General features: G+C 45.5%; 1 protein-coding gene across 1 annotated transcript; it reads left to right on the top strand.

Moving 5' to 3' along the window:
• Positions 1-3,430: 3,430 nt before the first annotated feature.
• Positions 3,431-18,664, top strand: DLD (dihydrolipoamide dehydrogenase). The gene is made up of 14 exons (XM_077264807.1): positions 3,431-3,574; positions 5,823-5,901; positions 7,490-7,569; positions 9,717-9,785; positions 10,288-10,357; positions 10,493-10,593; positions 12,321-12,464; positions 12,549-12,650; positions 13,799-13,989; positions 14,193-14,363; positions 15,037-15,226; positions 17,773-17,910; positions 18,128-18,217; positions 18,298-18,664. The coding sequence occupies exons 1-14, from the start codon at positions 3,536-3,538 to the stop codon at positions 18,361-18,363; spliced, it is 1,530 nt and encodes a 509-aa protein (XP_077120922.1). The 5' UTR covers positions 3,431-3,535; the 3' UTR covers positions 18,364-18,664.
• Positions 18,665-18,932: the final 268 nt, after the last annotated feature.

Genomic DNA, 18,932 nt, shown 5'->3' on the forward strand with positions numbered 1-18,932 from the left:
AAAAGAGTATTTGACATTTTAACTAATGTTAATAGCTCAGTGTAGAGTAGGGCCCTGCGAAAAGAGTCTACCTTGTCATGGTGGCAGCGTAAAAAATCTTTTGGCCAAAACAAAAGCTTATGGTTATGTGATATGGTGTTCGAGGGGAGCTATTAATGTGTGATTGTTGAGGACGTGGTGCAGAAGTTGAGATTTTTAAAGAGTGGGCGCTGGGACTGTGGAAGGTTCAAAGCATGGTGGGGGAGCTGGGGTGGAGCCTGGGCGGAGTCTCAATGGGGCCCAAAAATTTTGCTTCCAGTCCATACACAGACTCGGGATCTGCGCAGCAGGAGTGATTTTGTGATGTCTGAAATTCTGATGCACAGGCTGAAAGGTGGCACATTGATTTTGAGACGACTGATGGAAGAGGAGGTAGTGTGGCATGCCTCATCATGGACATGTGGTCTGCTGCTGTTGGCAGTACGCCACAGACCCTTTTAACTCATTGGTGAAAATAGCTGCTGCTCATAAAAGTGTATGGAGAGTGAACTTGAAGCAGGATATCTGTATCTGGCTCTAGATCCTCCTTCATTAAGGTGGCCAGGAATCATATGAAAGCTACTTATGTTTGCATTAACTCTATATATGTGCAGGTTAATAGCGTTATATGCACGACGGGATTCCTTTAAAGGGAACCTGTCACCCCCAAAATCAAAGATGAGCTAAGCCCATCAGCATCAGGGGCTTATCTACAGCATTCCAGAATGCTGTAGATAAGCCCCTGATGCCGGTAGGCTTAGCTCATCTTCGATTTTTGGGGTGACAGGTTCCCTTTAAGCCAAATATATCCTGTTCTGATGTTACATTAAAATCCCCAAGGAGAGTCCCCCATATACTGTTCTGCCTAGAGATGTGGCAGGTATCCCCTGGGGTCCTTGTAAACCTGCTTGCAGGGACAGTTCGATGACCTGGTCCCCAAAAGGGGAGGAGCATAACAAAGCCGCATTTTAGGTATAAAGCACATGGAATACTAGAGTATGGGTGGTTGAGATCCCCGGCCATACACTCACTGACAGAAGTCATGTCGTTTATCCATGTTGTGTAAATAAAAGCTTATAACCTGACGTTAAATTCATCCATTGGTTGTATAAATTATTCTTTAGAAAGCTGAAACCCTCCGAAATGTGGTTTAGGTTAAGAAAATAGATTGCCATCAATGCACAAATATTGATCAGTTAATGGACACAGAATAGTCAGATTTTGGCAAGACAAAAGTTTTGTCGCCCACAGAAAGTAATGTGATATTCAAACAAATAATTAACTTAAAATACAAATATATGTTGCATAACATTGGTGAATTAAGTTGTCGTGCTATTAGAGTCACATTTAATATTTTGTGTGACTTCCATGAGCTTGAAGGACTGCATCCATGCGGTTCAACAATGATTCATACAATTTATTAATGAAGTAATAGCAAAGAATGCAGTCTTACATGCCTCCCAGAGTTCATCTCTTTGGTTTTGTCTTCCAAGCTTCCTCTTTCATCCTACCCCAAACATGCTCAATGATGTTCATGTCTGGTGACTGGGCTGGCCAGTCTTTGAGCACCATGATCTTTTTTGCCTGGAGAAACTTTGTTGTAGAGATGGATGTATGAGATTGAGCACCATCCTGCTGCAGAATTTGACCCCTTTTATGATTTGGAATATAAGCGGTAGCTAATACGTCTTGATATTTTAGGCTATTGATATTGCCTTCCACCTTGCAAGTGTTTTGCACACCCCCATACTGAATGTTACCCCAGACCATGATCTTTCCACCACCAAATTTAACTGTTTGCTGGGTGTATTTTGGATCCATACGGGCTCCAGTAGGTCTCCAGCAGTATTTGTGGCGGCTGTGGTGTAATGCTACTGAAGATTCATCAGAGAAATCCACTTTCTGCCACTTTTCCAGCGTCCATCTGTTTAGCAGGCTGTGGGACTTTGCAAATGTCACACGGTCTTTTATTTGCCTTTTGTTTAGTGCGGTCTTCTGGGCACTGATTCGACCATGGAGGCCATTTCGAGACAGAATCCTACAAACTGTTCTAGTTGACACAGGGACTTGAGGTGACCAGGCATGTTGGAGCTCTGCTGCAGTGGAAGAGGGGTTTGCTTTGGATTTTCTAACCAACAAACATTCCTCCTGAGCAGTTGTCTTGCAGGGCCTGCCGTACCTGGGCTTGTCAAACACATCTCCAGTCTCTTCAAATCATTTTTTAATTCTTTGCACTTGACGCTGAGACACATTAAAGGTGCCAGCCACCTCTGCAGTGGATCTGGTCTTCAGCCTCTTGATAATCCAGGCTTTGGTTGCAGTTTGGATTTTTGGCATGTTGTCAGAGCTCAAGTTGAAGTTTAAGTGAAGGTCTGGGGTGCTGGGTTTCTTTTTATACACACACACACACACTAATTAACCGATCATTTGCTGAGCACAGGTGAGGATGTAAAGTAGGATCGGGTGCATTATATGACCAGGCGACAAAACATTTGTCTTGCCAAAATCTGACTATTCTGTGTCCATCAACTGATCAATATTTCTGCATTGATGCCAATTTATTTTCTTAACCTAAACCACATTTCAGAGGGTTTCAGCTTTCAAAATAATAATTTATACAACTTATGGATGAATTTAACGTCAGGTTATAAGCTTTTATTTACATAACATGGAACAGCGACATAACTTCTGTCAGGGAGTGTACACCAACCATGCTGTACTGGGTGACCTAGTACATGAGGACATTTTTCCAACTCCACAGTGGGCACTTGGGACATAGCACACTTTAAAGCCCTCCCATTATTTTTTACTGTGTATATATGGATACAATGTAGCGTGAGTGTAGTAATTATACTCCCCTAGCTCCACTCTCTCCGCTGTCCAGCGCCATTCTGCTCCTCTTCTCGGTGACGTCACCGTATTTCACACTCTCCAGCTCACTCTATGCGTCCGCTGGTGGTTGCTTTTACAATGTAAGCCCATGGCCACGTTTTGACGCTCCATAGCTTTATATTATAAACGCGCCTTCCCGGTCGTAGTGTGACCCAGCGAGGCTGCAGAGCGGCGACGTCACTGAGAAGAGGAGCAGAACAGTGCTGGAGCCCGGAGTGGCCCCTAGGTGAGTAGATAATTACACTCTCACACTACAAACAATACACATATACACAGGTTTTGGAAAAAAACTAAACTTAATGGGAGGGCTTCTTTACACAACTTGTGCTTGCTCTTGGGAGCTCACTGCCCTTGCTGTTAGGCATCTCCCGTTACCATGGCAGCTTAGAACCAAAAGCAGCTTCTGCTCTGGTGTGCACACAGTAAACTCCCAGCGTTCAGCGAGTCTCCGTACAGTCTCCGTACAGTCACCAATTATCATGTGACGAAACGTGAACAATATAAGACTACATTTCCCAGGCTGCACTGAGGCTGACACTCCCCCTTGCGCCTGCGCAGCTCGTGGAGTCCTTGATCGCAGGAAGCTCAGACAGGGAGCGGAGTGGGTCACATTTACCAAAGCAAAATGCACAGTTGGAGCCGCGTTTATTGCACCGTCAGCAAGGTAACGCTATAACGGAGGGAGCCGCTGCCGGGCACCTTGTCCGGACCGTAGGGCGGTGCCAGTGCTTCCTCCAGCTCCGGCCGGTGTGTGACAGCTGGGCCTACAGTACTAGCACTGCCGGTCCCGCAGCCTTGTTCTCCGCTGACCTTCAGTGCAGGGTTCCCCTATAGTGGCTGCAGTGGCCGCCACTGGTGGAGTCCTAGTCAGTGACGTGGCCCTGATGCCATTGGTGTGGGGCCCTCGGGGTGCACAGCAGTTTGGTGCAGTGGGGTCCCCAACAGTAAGGAGCTGGACGTGTGCCCCTATAGGTCTGCAGTTGTTAAAGGGGAACCCTACATTACTAGGGCCCTAAAGGGGATAATTAGCCATCTGCTCCATTAGCTACTGTAGTGTGGGCACAGACTGGCAACAGGTGCCTAAGCCGGACACAGCCCACCCTCATGTAATATGGGGTCTTCCTGTGCTCGTCAGCCTCTACATCTGGGTGTATATTACAGTGTGTATATAGCTGGATACTGGTGCAGGTTACGCCTGTATTACATGGATGGCTCCTCAAGGAATACAGGGGGAGGTTGGCGAGGAGACCCCTGTCCCCCCCACGCGCCCACTAAGAGCATTTCTGTGGCTGAGCTTCTGTCTACGAAGTCTAATGTGCCGCAGAGTCATCAGATTTTCCATCCTTCCATTACAGTATGATTTGTGGAGTGAAACTGCTTAAAGGCGTTCTCACTTAGAACAACCCCTTTAACTTTGCGGCTCTCGGAGATGACTGCTGGAGTAATACATGTCGTGCATCCACTGATACAGCTCCATCACTTGTGTGTTTTGTTGTGTCATACATAAGGAAACTTCCCAGCCCCTCCGCCTGCCTCCAGTCTGTGGGTGACCTGTCTCCTATGATTGAAATCTCAGCAGTGACCTGTCATTCACACACCGGAGACAGGTGGAGGGGCCGGGAATCAGACAGGGAGGAGAAGACCCTGAGTACATTCCGGCCCCTGTGCATCCAACTCAGCAGAAAACTGTAATTGATTAAAGGGAACCTGTCACCCCCAAAATCAAAGGTGAGCTAAGGCCACCGACATCGGGCTTATCTACAGTATTCTGGAATGCTGTAGATAAGCCCCACGATGTATCCTGAAAGAGGAGAAAAAGAGGTTAGATTATACTCACCTAGGGGCGGTCCGGTACGATGGGCGTCGCGGTCCGGGGCCTCCTATCTTCATACGATGACGTCCTCTTGTATTCACGCTGCGGCTCCGGCGTACTTTGTCTGTCCTGTTGAGGGCAGAGCAAAGTACCTCAGTGCGCAGGCGCTGGGCCTCTCTGACCTTTCCCGGCACCTGCGCACTGTAGTACTTTGCTCTGCCCTCAACAGGACAGACAAAGTACGCCGGAGCCGCAGCGTGAATACAAGAGGACGTCATCGTATGAAGATAGGAGACGCCGGACTGGACCGCTACACCCACCGGACAGGACCGCCCCTGGGTGAGTATAATCTAACCTCTTTTTCTCATCTTTCAGGATACATCGGGGGCTTATCTACAGCATTCCAGAATGCTGTAGATAAGCCCCTGATGCCGGTGGGCTTGGCTCATCTTCGATTTTAGGGGTGACGGGTTCCCTTTAAATGAATTGTCTGGTCCAAATCAATAAGTCTGCGGTCACTCTGTGTGACTTCAGACTTCTGAACCCTCCCAGCGCATGCACTGTGCACTTTGGGGATTCGCCAGTATCTGACCCAGATATGCGCTATGCATACTCCCGGCCAGTGGGCGCATCCTCGTATGGAGCGACGCCATGCCTTTTAGTGTCCACGCTCACTGGATGGCTGCATCACTAGACAGGGTGCAACCTGGCTCCCTACAAATGTATGGACCGAGGCCGCACCCACTGGCCGGGAGTCTGTACAACGCACATATACCCTGCGGTCCTGGGTCAGATACTGGCAAATTCCCACAGTGCGCACAAAGTGACTGCAGACTTGTCTGTTTGGTCCAGACAACCCCTTTTAAAGAATCACAAAACGGATTTCTTCACTAAAGGTACCAATGTAATCAGTATTACAGCCATGGCTTTACATTACAGGTTTTCTTACAAGGGAATGTGTCAGCTGTAAATGGCCTTCTAAATTAATGTGTTACGTGTTAGAGAGGACCTTTCACCAAATTATCGTGTTTAATTGGTCACAGGATGTAATATGTATGTGTTAGATGGCACATTGACGTTCTTGTATCTTTGTATTTAGAAGACCCACCTAAGTCACATCACCCCTGGGTTGAAAAGAATATGCGCTGCTCCGCTCCGAACCTACGCAGACCAACCATGTGAGTTCTGCCATCCTGATCAGTAATCTAGTAACTAATGTTCCTGAACGTGCCTGTGGGGAATAATTGGGCAGTAGCATCAATAATGGCTGTCACGTCACTAACTTTTCTATCAGTCAGGCAGATATTCCGAGTAGACTCCTAACTCGACGCTCTGTATAACCCCGCCCCCACCTGTGATTGGCAGCAGCCTTTGCGTACTGCCATCAGTGCTGGGGGCGGGGTTATACGGAGCTCAGCATTCCGAGAACTGCTAGATCTGCAGCAGAGAAAACAAGGATTGTATCAATACTGTGATACCACTGGAATTCCGGGTCTTTGCCCCTGCATGATGCTCCTCTCAGATGCGCGAACAAAACCTGGTGACAGATTCTCTTAATGTTTTATATGATTTACTGTTGTGATATTTAGAACTAGAATTCAATAAATGTTCAATATATAGTAATACTTCACTTTGTCAGCATGTTCTACATAAAGGAAGACCATTGGTTGGGTTCACCCTTCACATTTAATGTCACCTGGTTTCTGTTAGAGGTTATATCTGACAATTTACATCCATTTTCTGTGGAGGCTTTTAATGGGGGTCTTCTGCCGTTCCGTAATGTTTGACAGCAGGCGTAGCGAGTGATGGCCTTGCTAACTAAATAACAGAACCCGAATTGATCTGTCAAAAAATGTGGTGTCTGGTGCTGCCTGATCCGTACTGCAGGTCAGCACAGCATTGTGACTGCTTTCCATCTGGTGTTGGGATTCAGATATGTAGTGTGATATGCTGGTGCTTTCCATTGGCAACTCTCGTGGTCTTGCCTAAATATTGAAATATATTTTATTCCCTCAACATAACTTTGAGCAGCTCTGGAGGGGGACAGAAGCACACACAGTATGGGACAACACTGTCTGGCAGAGGATGAGTACAAGAGATGGTGGTTCTTACCTGACGGTGTTGTGTGGAAAGCTCCTGCCCCATGGCTGGAGGAAAGGTTCTTCTAGAGCAGTGTTTCTCAACTCCAGTCCTCAAGAGCCACCAACAGGTCATGTTTTCAGGATTTCCTTAGTATTGCACAGGTGATGGAATTAATGCATGAGCAGTTGATGAAATTATCACCTGTGCAATTCTAAGGATAGCCTGAAATCATAACCTGTTGGTGGGTCTTGAGGACTGGAGTTGAGAAACACTGAGATATGATGGCAATAATGTAAACTGTCATGTTTAGGGGGGCTGCACTGCAGGAATGAGGAGCCTTGGGATTCTAAATCTGCTTTTATTGATGCCAACTGGTAAAACCACTCTGGAATCCCAAGGCTCTCTATTTCCACAGCCCGCCTAAACATGAGCGCTCAGTAACTTTGGATCATTTCTTTCTTAGCGCTGTCCGTATTGTTTCAGTTAGACCATTTTGAATAAGCGGACAGCTGGGTGTGTCATGATAGTGTCCAATCAGTGACTATGTAGGGACACGCCCCTATATCAAGGAGAATGGGAACGCTCAGTGTAAGTCGTATTAATTTCTTGAAAGAATGTCACACCATTTGGATTGACTTATTTGCTTTTAAATTACTAATCCTTTGGTATAAATTTGTCTTGTAGTGGACGCTGATGTCACAGTCATCGGCTCTGGTCCCGGAGGTTATGTTGCTGCAATCAAAGCCGCCCAGCTGGGCTTCCAGGTGAGTGTTGGGCACCGACACACATTTCTTTATCGCTTCATTGGGGGACCCAGGAACCATGGGTGTATGCTGCTGCCACTAGGCAAAAAGAGTTGGCTCCTCCTCAGCAGTGTACACCCACTGATTATAACGTGCTAAAATGGGGGGGAAAAAAACGCTTTCACTTGGCAAATGAATGGGTGCTAACTTTCTGATTGCCGCAGTTTCTAATGATATGGCCTTTTCCAATTGGAACAGGACTTGTCTATTGGATGGGAACACGGCCAGGTGCTCTCGTCTGTCTCTAGCAGTTCCATAGGCAATGACTGAAGCGATAGCGCTGATTCGCAGATTTTGCTGTATTCTGATATGGCATGTTAGAGCCCCATTTTCCGGATCGGTGGGGGTTGCAGCAAAGCAAAAGGCATCAATGCAGAAAATAAAAAGTTTGGGGTGTTAAACTGCTTGTAGTATATTTCCTGAGAAATACAGTATATGTAATGTATTTTACAGGTCTGGCTTTACTATATGGAATAAGGGTTATTTCACATAGCATTTATTAAATGGGGTATTTTGTCCTTTTTAACTGGACAAAGGGAACAGTAAACAAATTATTGCTCTTGCGTCTGCCAGGAGTGATGTTGGCCCACTGGGTGCTGCACCCAGTCGGTGGCCTTAGTGGTCAATAGACCTTATGGCCAGCACAAACAATACTTCATGGTGACCGCAGTCAGTTCTTTACATCAGTCATTGCTTTCCTATGGCAACTCTTGAAAAGAGGTGGAAACTAGTGATGAGCAAGCGTGCTCGGATAAGGTGATATCTGAGCATACTCGAGTGCTAACTGAGTGACTTTGGTGTTCTTGAATAATATGTTCGAGTCCTCGCACCTGCGTGGTAGCCGAAACACGTGCAGGCATTGCCTAACAGACAGACAACCCCTGCATGTGTTGAGGCTGTTGAACAGCCACGAGACATGCAGCCACCGGGACTTGAACATATTTTCAAACATGCCAAAATCACTCTTAGCACCCGAGCATGCTCAGATAACACCTTATCCGAGCGCGTTTGCTCCTCACTTGTCGGAAACCCCCCGCCCCCCTCCGCCCCTCCAATTTTTTTGTTTTAAACGAAGTCCTGCTATTCTGCTAGTCGTGTAAGCTTCAGTCTTAGGCTACTTTCACACTAGCGTTTTTTTTGCATACGTCGCAATGCGTCGTTTTGGCGAAAAAACACATCCTGCAAAGTTGTCTGCAGGATGCGTTTTTTCCCCATTGACTAACATTAGCGACCCATTGCGACGCATTGACACACGACGCAACAGTCGTGCGACGGTTGCGTCGTGTTGTGGCGGACCGCCGGCAGCAAAAAACGTTACATGTAGCGTTTTTTGCTGCGCTGTGTCCGCCATTTCCGACCGCGCATGCGTGGCCGGAACTCCGCCCCCACCTCCCCGCACCTCACAATGGGGCAGCGGATGCGTGGAAAAACAGCATCCGCTGCCCCCGTTGTGCGGCGCATTCACTGCTAGCGTCGGTACGTCGGCCCGACGCACTGCGACGGGCCGAATGCGACGCTAGTGTGAAAGTAGCCTTAACCACTGCCAAACATGATCAATTTCAGTTTATGCAAGTTTTCTTTTTCCCCTCACTTTCTTCCGATGGCCTTATTTATCTTCTTTTTTTTAAAAAATTTGTTTTATTGCCTCTTCATCCTCAGAGGTATGAGTGTGTTTTTTACTAGACTAAAAAAAAAAAAAAAAAAAAGGTTTTTGGACAAAAAAGCTGAGCAGATGGTTTTTCTTGATGCCATTTCAGGATCGATATATTTTGATCTTTTCCTACTGCATTTTGTTGTGGTGACCAAAAATAAAGGCTTTGAATATTTGTTATTTACTAATTGGGTTAAGTTTAAATTATGCAGATCTGCACTGCCTTATTGAATAACACTGGTCCAAGTGCAATTTTTTTTTTTATGTATATCCGGTTGCACTCATCCAATTTCTATGGTTATGTGAGCGATCCCTCACATAATCATGATCAGCTGGGTATGGGGCAGGCTCAGCCAGTGAGCCCGTTCTCGGCTTGCGATGTACAGTGGCTGTAGTTAATAGAGATCACTGGTGGCTTATCGCCTGGCATGTCTGACATTTATTCAACTTCTTTTAGACGGTCTGTGTGGAGAAGAATGAAACTCTTGGTGGAACCTGTCTGAACGTTGGGTGCATTCCCTCTAAGGTATGTCTGAGTGGCTCTGCTGGTTGTTCCTACTAACAAATGACATATGCGGATTCTGCTGTGGCTTGCCGTAGACTCTGCAGTATAGAATTACCTGTATCTGGCTGCAGCTTTCAAAGTATTATCTGGCGATGTCCAATGCCACTCCATTCCACATCATAGAGGAATGAGAAAGAGGTTATAAAGTCGCTCACCACTCGCTTACAATGGGAAAGTGCGCTTCTCTGGATGATATGCATTCATTACTTGTTTACAGTCTTATGCAATGTTTTAATATTGCATTTAAAATATAATTTATGGACCGGGATGATGATGCATGTAAAGCACTGTGGAATATGATAGCACTATATAAGCAAAGCATGATAAAAAATACATTTGTCTCAAGTGCCTTGTGTGTAAAGATGCCCCAGACTTCTCGTACGGTATACACCACTGGGATGTATTGTGCACTCTCTGCCTAAATTTCAGCCAATAATGGATCTTCTCCCATGTCTTGTCCCAGGCCTTGCTGAATAACTCCTACCTGTATCATTTAGCTCATGGAAAAGATTTTGCGAGCAGAGGAATTGAAGGTAGGTTAAATAATATTTGTCGCTTTTTGTTTTGTTTTTTTTTTGCATGTTTTTCTCCAGTCATGTGTTTTATTGGCATTATGACTTGTTTGTTGTCTTTTCCCAGTAAGACACTAATTTTTTTTTTTCTTTTAGTTACTGGCATCAGTTTAAATCTAGAGAAGATGATGGAACAGAAAAGTGGAGCCGTGAAGTCACTTACAGGTGGCATTGCACATCTGTTCAAGCAGAATAAGGTCTGTAGAACACCATAATATATATATGCATTTATTCTTGGAGTATAAATGTAATATTGTCAGCACACAATAAAGGAGTTGTCCTGGCAAGTGATATTTGACCTCTTGTTAGGATGGATCATTAGTATCAGATAATTTGTGGACACCTGGTACCCCACTGCTCAGCTGTTTGCTCTGACACATGCAATCGCATTGACTGAAGTTTACCTTACACGTTCAGTATTTTAAATTGGTATTTGTAAGACAAAACCGTGAGTGGGTTAAAAATCCAGAAGTGGTGACGTGTTTCTATTATACTTTTCCTCTGATTGTTCGGCTCCTGGCTTACACATGCTGAATGTGTGAACTTGGCCTTATAGTTACATTCACTGTGTAGCAGATGCTGCCTGTACGGCAGAATAGTAACAGCTGATCAGTGGGGTGGCCAGGGGTTGGACCCACACCGATCTGATATTGCTGACCCATCCTCAGGATAGATTATCCAGACCCCCTTTAAAGGGGTTGTCCACTACTGGGGCAACCTCATCTTATTTGTTATATTCCTCAATCTAAAATAAAAACGGTCTATACTGTCTGCCAGTCCATTCCTGTGACTTCAATGTCTGGTCTCCCGGGGATCATGTGACGCTGTAGGGCTCACATTGCATATCAGCAGCCATTGCGCTCACTACTTTGGACTTAGAGGGTGGAAGCAGATTTCACTACTTTTGGCTGGCATTTTCATCCAAAGAAAGTGAAAGTAAAGATACCCTTTAGGCTATGTGCACACATTCAGGAAAGTATGCAGAATTTTCTTGAGCAAATGCAGACTACTTTCGCAGGAAATCCGCACTTGTATTTTTCGTGTTTGTGTTTTGTTTGTTTTTTGTTTGTTTTTGGCTGATTTTTCACTTTTTTTTTTTTTTTCCGGAGCTTTCCAATGCAATAATATAGCATCAAATCCGCAAAAAATGTGCAAAATTAATGAACATGATGTGTTTTTTTCCACGATGCGTTTTTATTGCGGGAAAGAAAATGCAACATGTGCACAAAAGTTGCGGAATGCATTAAAAATTATGGGATGCTTAATGCAAGCATTTTTTAAGCATTTTTGTAGCAAAAAATCCGGAACGTGTGCACATAGCTTTAGCGTTCACTAGTTGTCTGCAGGGCTCATGTGGAATAATGTCACGGGAGACCAGGCACCAATGTTGCAGGAATGGCACTGGAGGGGAATATAGTCTGTTTTTAGACTGGGGAGTATAACCATTGGGAAGGGGTTGTCTGAGTAGTGGACAGCCCCTTATAACTGACTGGTTTCCTAGCAGCCAAAAAAAACCCCAATGTATACTTTGCATGGGGGAAAAAATGGATATCCCTAAGGGTATGTTGCCATGTCGCACTTCTGCAGTATTTGCATGAGATTTCTTAAAATATGACAACCTGCACTTCTACTCTGAAATGCTGCAGATTTTAAAATAATAAAAATGGAAAATCTGTTGCATTTTTCACTGTGACAAAAAGCCCACCTAGTTTTTGTTGCAGCATCTGCATTCTCCATGTTATTGGAGGAGTCCACACAATTCTTGTTAGGCAGTGGCTGCTGCGTGGTCCAGGAGGGCCACTGATTTAGTGGTTTTATATTTAATTATTGATACAGTGGCTTTATACTGCTACAACAAGGCTTGCATGCCAATTATGTGTATACATGCACATTTCTGTACTCACTTGCAGTGTGTCTTGTGCAGGTTGCACATGTTCAAGGTTTTGGAAAAATCACAGGGAAAAACCAAGTGACTGCAACAAAAGCAGATGGCAGCACACAGGTTATCAACACTAAGAACATCCTTATTGCGACGGGATCTGAGGTTACCCCTTTTCCAGGAATTGAGGTATTGTATCACTATAATGCAGATCTGACAAGCAAGTATTTAAAGTTCTTTTTACATTAGTAATCTAGTTCCGTCGTGTTACAGATTGATGAAGAAACCGTAGTATCCTCCACTGGTGCATTATCCCTGAAGAAAGTGCCAGAGAAGATGGTGGTCATTGGTGGTGGAGTAATTGGTGTTGAATTGGTAAGATGACGCACAAATATTGACTTACAATTGGTAATAAGTATCAATAAAGAGGTTGTCCACTCTTGAGAGAACCCCCTCCTCCAGTACAAAACTACTACCCTCATCCACAAAGCACTCCATGGCTCAGCATCATCCTACATCTCCTCCCTGGTCTCAGTCTACCACCCTTCTCATGCCCTCCATTCTGCTAATGACCTGAGGTTAGCATCCTCAATAATCAGAACCTCCCACTCCCGTCTCCAAGACTTTACACGTGCTGCGCCGATTCTTTGGAATGCACTACCTAGGTTAACACGATTAATCCCCAATCCCCACAGTTTTGAGCGTGCCCTAAAAACTCATTTGTTCAGACTGGCCTACCGCCTCAATGCATTAACCTAACTATCCCTGTGTGGCTTATTCGAAAAAAAACCCCATAATCAGGTTCCTCTCATCATGTTCTCATACACTTTATGCAGTTAATAGCCCTCTGTGTCTGTACTGCTACATACTTAGGCTGTTAACTGGTTCAATGCAGCTTTACATGAACACCCGAGCCTTACACTATGGCTGGTCCAAATAACTAAAGCAATTGTTACCATCCACCTCTCGTGTCTCCCCTTTTCCTCATAGTTTGTAAGCTTGCGAGCAGGGCCCTCATTCCTCCCGGTATCTATTTTGAACTGTGATTTCTGTTATGCTGTAATGTCTATTGTCTGTACAAGTCCCCTCTATAAGTTGTAAAGCGCTGCAGAATATGTTGGCGCTATATAAATAAAATTTATTATTATTATTGTGAATGTTTGCCCCTGTTAAAATAAGAACACTTCTACTCTCCTCCTGTGCTGTATCAGCCGTCTCGTTCTTGGGGTTCACGCGAGCTTGTTCTTGTCACGTGGTATCACTGTCTCCTTTCTGGAACGGCGTCAGCATGGGAGGGGAGTATAGGTGTTATTTTAACAGGCAAACATTCAGAGTGAGAAGGGATTGACCTAATAGCGGACAACCTCTTTAAACGTTTAGCACAGACTGCAACTATTACAAAGAAGCTTTGCAAAATCCAAACTCCTGCTGTAGCAGTTCATGTCTGCCTATCGTGCAGAATGATGTAACTATTCTAATGTAGAATTACCTGTACCTGATGTTTGGCTGCTCATCTTTTTCAGGGATCTGTCTGGCAGCGATTGGGAGCAGATGTTACAGCAGTTGAATTTTTGGGACATGTTGGTGGAATAGGAATTGACATGGAAATCTCCAAAAACTTCCAAAGGATTCTTCAAAAGCAGGGTCTCAAGTTTAAGCTGAACACAAAGGTCACTGGTGCGACTAGAAGAGCAGATGGGAAAATTGATGTTTCGTAAGTGTGGCACGCTTCCTATAACATGCGATCCCTGGCACTATATAATGTTATATTAGATAGGAATGTTCATAATGTAATTGAGGGATGTGGTATGATGCGCAGCATGAAGGTGGGATTGGCGTATGTAATGAAGTGCAGGGGGAAAGCTGGTCCTTTATTCCTGCTCTATAACAAAACCACATTCTCCTTTCTGTTCACAGCATTGAAGCAGCAGCTGGTGGGAAGGCAGAAGTAATAACCTGCGATGTTTTGCTTGTGTGCATTGGTCGTCGTCCCTTCTCGCAAAACCTTGGCTTACAAGAACTTGGAATTGATCTAGATAACAGGGGGAGGATCCCAATCAACACTAGATTCCAGACAAAAATCCCAAAGTAAGGAACATTATTTTTAGTTCTGTTATTCAATTACCTCCATGCAGTGGACCCATTGCATAAAAAATACTTCTAGGAATCGGATGCAGGACTCAAGGCTTGTGCTCTATCCAGCTGTACTTTGGAGCTATATAGAAACTTAATTGCTAGTTTATATGGTTTACATCTGAAACTTATGATCCTGGTAAATAATGGAACTGAAAATTAGTAGAGAATGCGGCCAGATTCCTGCACATTACTTGAACACGATCAGGTATGTGCAGAATTATAACAAAAAAGACTAGAAGGTTTGATTGGAGCACCTCTGCTTGTTTCTGAGTTTCTGCTGTAACTTTAGAGTACATGTCACTGGGTCAAAAGTGTCCAGTTTTTGCTCTTATTTTACTGACCTGTGAGCAACGTCTCTTTACCAAAGATTGTAGAAATTTGCACTGAACTTACAAAAATACTCAGAGGCAGTGAGAATAAAGTGGCAAAAACTCGCCACTTAAGACCTACTCTTGGGTGCCCTTTTTAAATCTTACCAGTCTATACTCCCGCACCCCATCCCTCTTCTAAGAAAAATAACAGTCGTGAGCTTAGTGTCTAATGATTGGAATTCCAAGCTTAGGTTGTTTTGAGCTATCTCTTACATTTCAGTGCCTTTCTGTTCTTTCTTTCTTTCTTTGCACAGCATATATGCAATTGGTGATGTAGTAGCTGGACCAATGTTGGCCCATAAAGCTGAAGATGAAGGTATAATCTGTGTTGAAGGCATGGCCGGTGGAGCAGTCCATATTGACTACAACTGTGTGCCATCAGTGATCTATACTCACCCTGAGGTGGCTTGGGTTGGAAAATCAGAAGAGCAGTTAAAAGAAGAGGTATTGCTGTATATACATAAGATTAGTCTTTAAGATATCACTGTTGTTTGAGTTGTTGCCTGGTTTAAAAAGACTTCACATTACAGAGGCAGCAAAAGCATATAAAGGTTAAAGGGAATCATAAAGGCTATATTCCTGTAGATGTAGGGTTAATCGGCAGGTAAATGGCATCAAAATCATGTTAGCCGTCTTTACTAGAGCAGTGGCTACAGCGAGACAAACTTGTGCACTCTCTGCACCGCTCGCTTCCAGTCCTCAAGTGCTGTAATCCCTCCCCGGTGCATTGACAGCCTGTCTTTGATACATAAGTGCAGAGCAGGCTGCCAGTCACTAGTCTGAGTGCAGAGCAGGCTGCCAGTCACTAGTCTGTGAGTGCAGAGCAGGCTGCCAGTCACTAGTCTGTGAGTGCAGAGCAGGCTGCCAGTCACTAGTCTGAGTGCAGAGCAGGCTGCCAGTCACTAGACTGTGAGTGCCGAGCAGGCTGCCAGTCACTAGACTGTGAGTGCCGAGCAGGCTGCCAGTCACTAGACTGTGAGTGCCGAGCAGGCTGCCAGTCACTAGACTGTGAGTGCCAAGCAGGCTGCCAGTCACTAGACTGTGAGTGCCGAGCAGGCTGCCAGTCACTAGACTGTGAGTGCCGAGCAGGCTGCCAGTCACTAGACTGTGAGTGCCAAGCAGGCTGCCAGTCACTAGACTGTGAGTGCCGAGCAGGCTGCCAGTCACTAGTCTGTGAGTGCCGAGCAGGCTGCCAGTCACTAGTCTGAGTGCAGAGCAGGCTGCCAGTCACTAGTCTGTGAGTGCAGAGCAGGCTGCCAGTCACTAGTCTGAGTGCAGAGCAGGCTGCCAGTCACTAGTCTGTGAGTGCAGAGCAGGCTGCCAGTCACTAGACTGTGAGTGCAGAGCAGGCTGCCAGTCACTAGACTGTGAGTGCAGAGCAGGCTGCCAGTCACTAGTCTGTGAGTGCAGAGCAGGCTGCCAGTCACTAGTCTGTGAGTGCAGAGCAGGCTGCCAGTCACTAGTCTGTGAGTGCAGAGCAGGCTGCCAGTCACTAGTCTGTGAGTGCAGAGCAGGCTGCCAGTCACTAGTCTGTGAGTGCAGAGCAGGCTGCCAGTCACTAGTCTGTGAGTGCCGAGCAGGCTGCCAGTCACTAGTCTGTGAGTGCAGAGCAGGCTGCCAGTCACTAGTCTGTGAGTGCAGAGCAGGCTGCCAGTCACTAGTCTGTGAGTGCAGAGCAGGCTGCCAGTCACTAGTCTGAGTGCAGAGCAGGCTGCCAGTCACTAGACTGTGAGTGCCGAGCAGGCTGCCAGTCACTAGACTGTGAGTGCCGAGCAGGCTGCCAGTCACTAGACTGTGAGTGCCGAGCAGGCTGCCAGTCACTAGACTGTGAGTGCCAAGCAGGCTGCCAGTCACTAGACTGTGAGTGCCGAGCAGGCTGCCAGTCACTAGACTGTGAGTGCCGAGCAGGCTGCCAGTCACTAGACTGTGAGTGCCAAGCAGGCTGCCAGTCACTAGACTGTGAGTGCCGAGCAGGCTGCCAGTCACTAGTCTGTGAGTGCCGAGCAGGCTGCCAGTCACTAGTCTGAGTGCAGAGCAGGCTGCCAGTCACTAGTCTGTGAGTGCAGAGCAGGCTGCCAGTCACTAGTCTGAGTGCAGAGCAGGCTGCCAGTCACTAGTCTGTGAGTGCAGAGCAGGCTGCCAGTCACTAGACTGTGAGTGCAGAGCAGGCTGCCAGTCACTAGACTGTGAGTGCAGAGCAGGCTGCCAGTCACTAGTCTGTGAGTGCAGAGCAGGCTGCCAGTCACTAGTCTGTGAGTGCAGAGCAGGCTGCCAGTCACTAGTCTGTGAGTGCAGAGCAGGCTGCCAGTCACTAGTCTGTGAGTGCAGAGCAGGCTGCCAGTCACTAGTCTGTGAGTGCAGAGCAGGCTGCCAGTCACTAGTCTGTGAGTGCCGAGCAGGCTGCCAGTCACTAGTCTGTGAGTGCCGAGCAGGCTGCCAGTCACTAGACTGTGAGTGCACTAACGTTCACCGTTCCCTGCACAACATAACACGATTTTATCCTCTTTACCTGCAGATAAATGGCACTTCTGCATATGACAGGTTCTCTTTAATTTCCTCTCCATAAAAGCTGCAGGGGAGATAACCTCACAAGGTTTCCTCCACAGATCACATATTGTATGTCAGAATGTGCAACATCTGTGAGGAGCTTTTCACTGGTGAGCCTTCTAGCATAAAGGAATTCAGTGGGTGACCTTTTTTTTTTTTTTTTTAAATTGTCAAGTTTTGAGTGAAAAGACAGATGCAAAGTGTAGAAGCTACTTTGTATGAGGTCCTTTTGCTGAGTTTTCGGCACAGACACTCGGGCTGGGTGACTTGGGAGGGTTTGGAAAGCTTCTGCTCCAAAATGGTCTGCATGCTCTTTAAAATGGACAAGGCACAAATGCAACTATGATTCGTGGCCCTTTTCTGTCTGTCTTTTTTTTTTTCCTGCATACTTTGGTGGAAATGGCAGGATGTTTCATTGTCGGCTAATAAGAGTTTCTCCACAGGGTGTGGAGTATAAAGTTGGGAAGTTTCCATTTGCTGCCAACAGCCGGGCAAAAACCAATGCAGACACAGATGGCTTGGTGAAAATCCTAAGTAACAAGACAACTGACAGAATGCTGGGAGCACATATTCTGGGCTCAGTAAGTTTCTTTCAGTCATATAACATGAGCTGAAAATATGGTCGTGTGAATTTGGCCCTTGTGCTGTCCATGAGAGGAACAACATGATGTGGACAGCACGAGGGCTACTGTTGTTCAATGATGCTATTGTTTTAAAAACAAAAATAGTATTATAAAGGGGAAAAAAAATTAGTTGTGTTGTGAATGTGGCTAGACTATTAATTCTCGCTGATTACAGGGTGCCGGTGAGATGATTAATGAAGCCACACTTGCCATGGAATATGGCGCCTCCTGTGAAGATGTAGCCAGAGTATGCCATGCCCATCCAGTAAGTGTTTGGTGCTGTGTTTTTTCTTTGAAAGTTTCATTCTCTTCCCAAATAATACATAAGTTGTCTCTTCCTTGCAGACGGTATCCGAAGCCTTCAGAGAAGCGAACTTAGCTGCGTCGTTTGGAAAAGCCATTAATTTTTAAGTGGCTGAAGAAAGCGGTTGTGTGTACATAGGTTTCTTATAAGGGTCTGAGGCAGGCGATTAGATATCGGTCATTGTTTTATACTCTGTCCAATGGGCGCATGTCAGATCCAAGTATTTAACAATGTTTGGAATTAGAAATGTACATGACTATGGCCTGTGTACAAAGCACTTAATATAAATGTTGGTTTATACTGAGAACCTGATACATTATTCTGGAAGCCATGTCTAAGGTGATTGTTTGATGCGAAAGATCTGTGAACTAGTTGTCTCATCTGTCTAACGGAGATGTCTTCATACTTCACACAGCGTCTGTGTCTTTTATTCTTTCTTTAAATAAAAAAAAAAAAACACTTAACGGAATAGAATAAAGTGCTTATAGTAGATGTAATCTAGAGTGGGTGCAGAGAAGGGTGACCAAGGTTAATAAGGGAATGGGTAGCAATACAGATTATCACACTAGCTGTCAGTTGGAATTGTCATTACAAAGTAAATAAGTTTTATTTTTTTTTGTGTGTGTGTAAGTAACCTGAACCTAGCACACGATTTAAATTCAATTTCTGCCTCATG

This window comes from Ranitomeya variabilis, chromosome 5, assembly GCF_051348905.1.
Source record: "Ranitomeya variabilis isolate aRanVar5 chromosome 5, aRanVar5.hap1, whole genome shotgun sequence".
NCBI classification, from domain to species: Eukaryota; Metazoa; Chordata; class Amphibia; order Anura; family Dendrobatidae; genus Ranitomeya; species Ranitomeya variabilis.

Coding starts and splice junctions, on each gene's coding strand:
- DLD (XM_077264807.1), top strand. CDS start 3,536: ATGCACAGTTGGAGCCGCGTTTATTGCACCGTCAGCAAG. Junction 10,594..12,320: donor ATCTGTTCAAGCAGAATAAG/GTCTGTAGAACA, acceptor TGTCTTGTGCAG/GTTGCACATGTTCAAGGTTT. Junction 15,227..17,772: donor AAGAGCAGTTAAAAGAAGAG/GTATTGCTGTAT, acceptor GTTTCTCCACAG/GGTGTGGAGTATAAAGTTGG.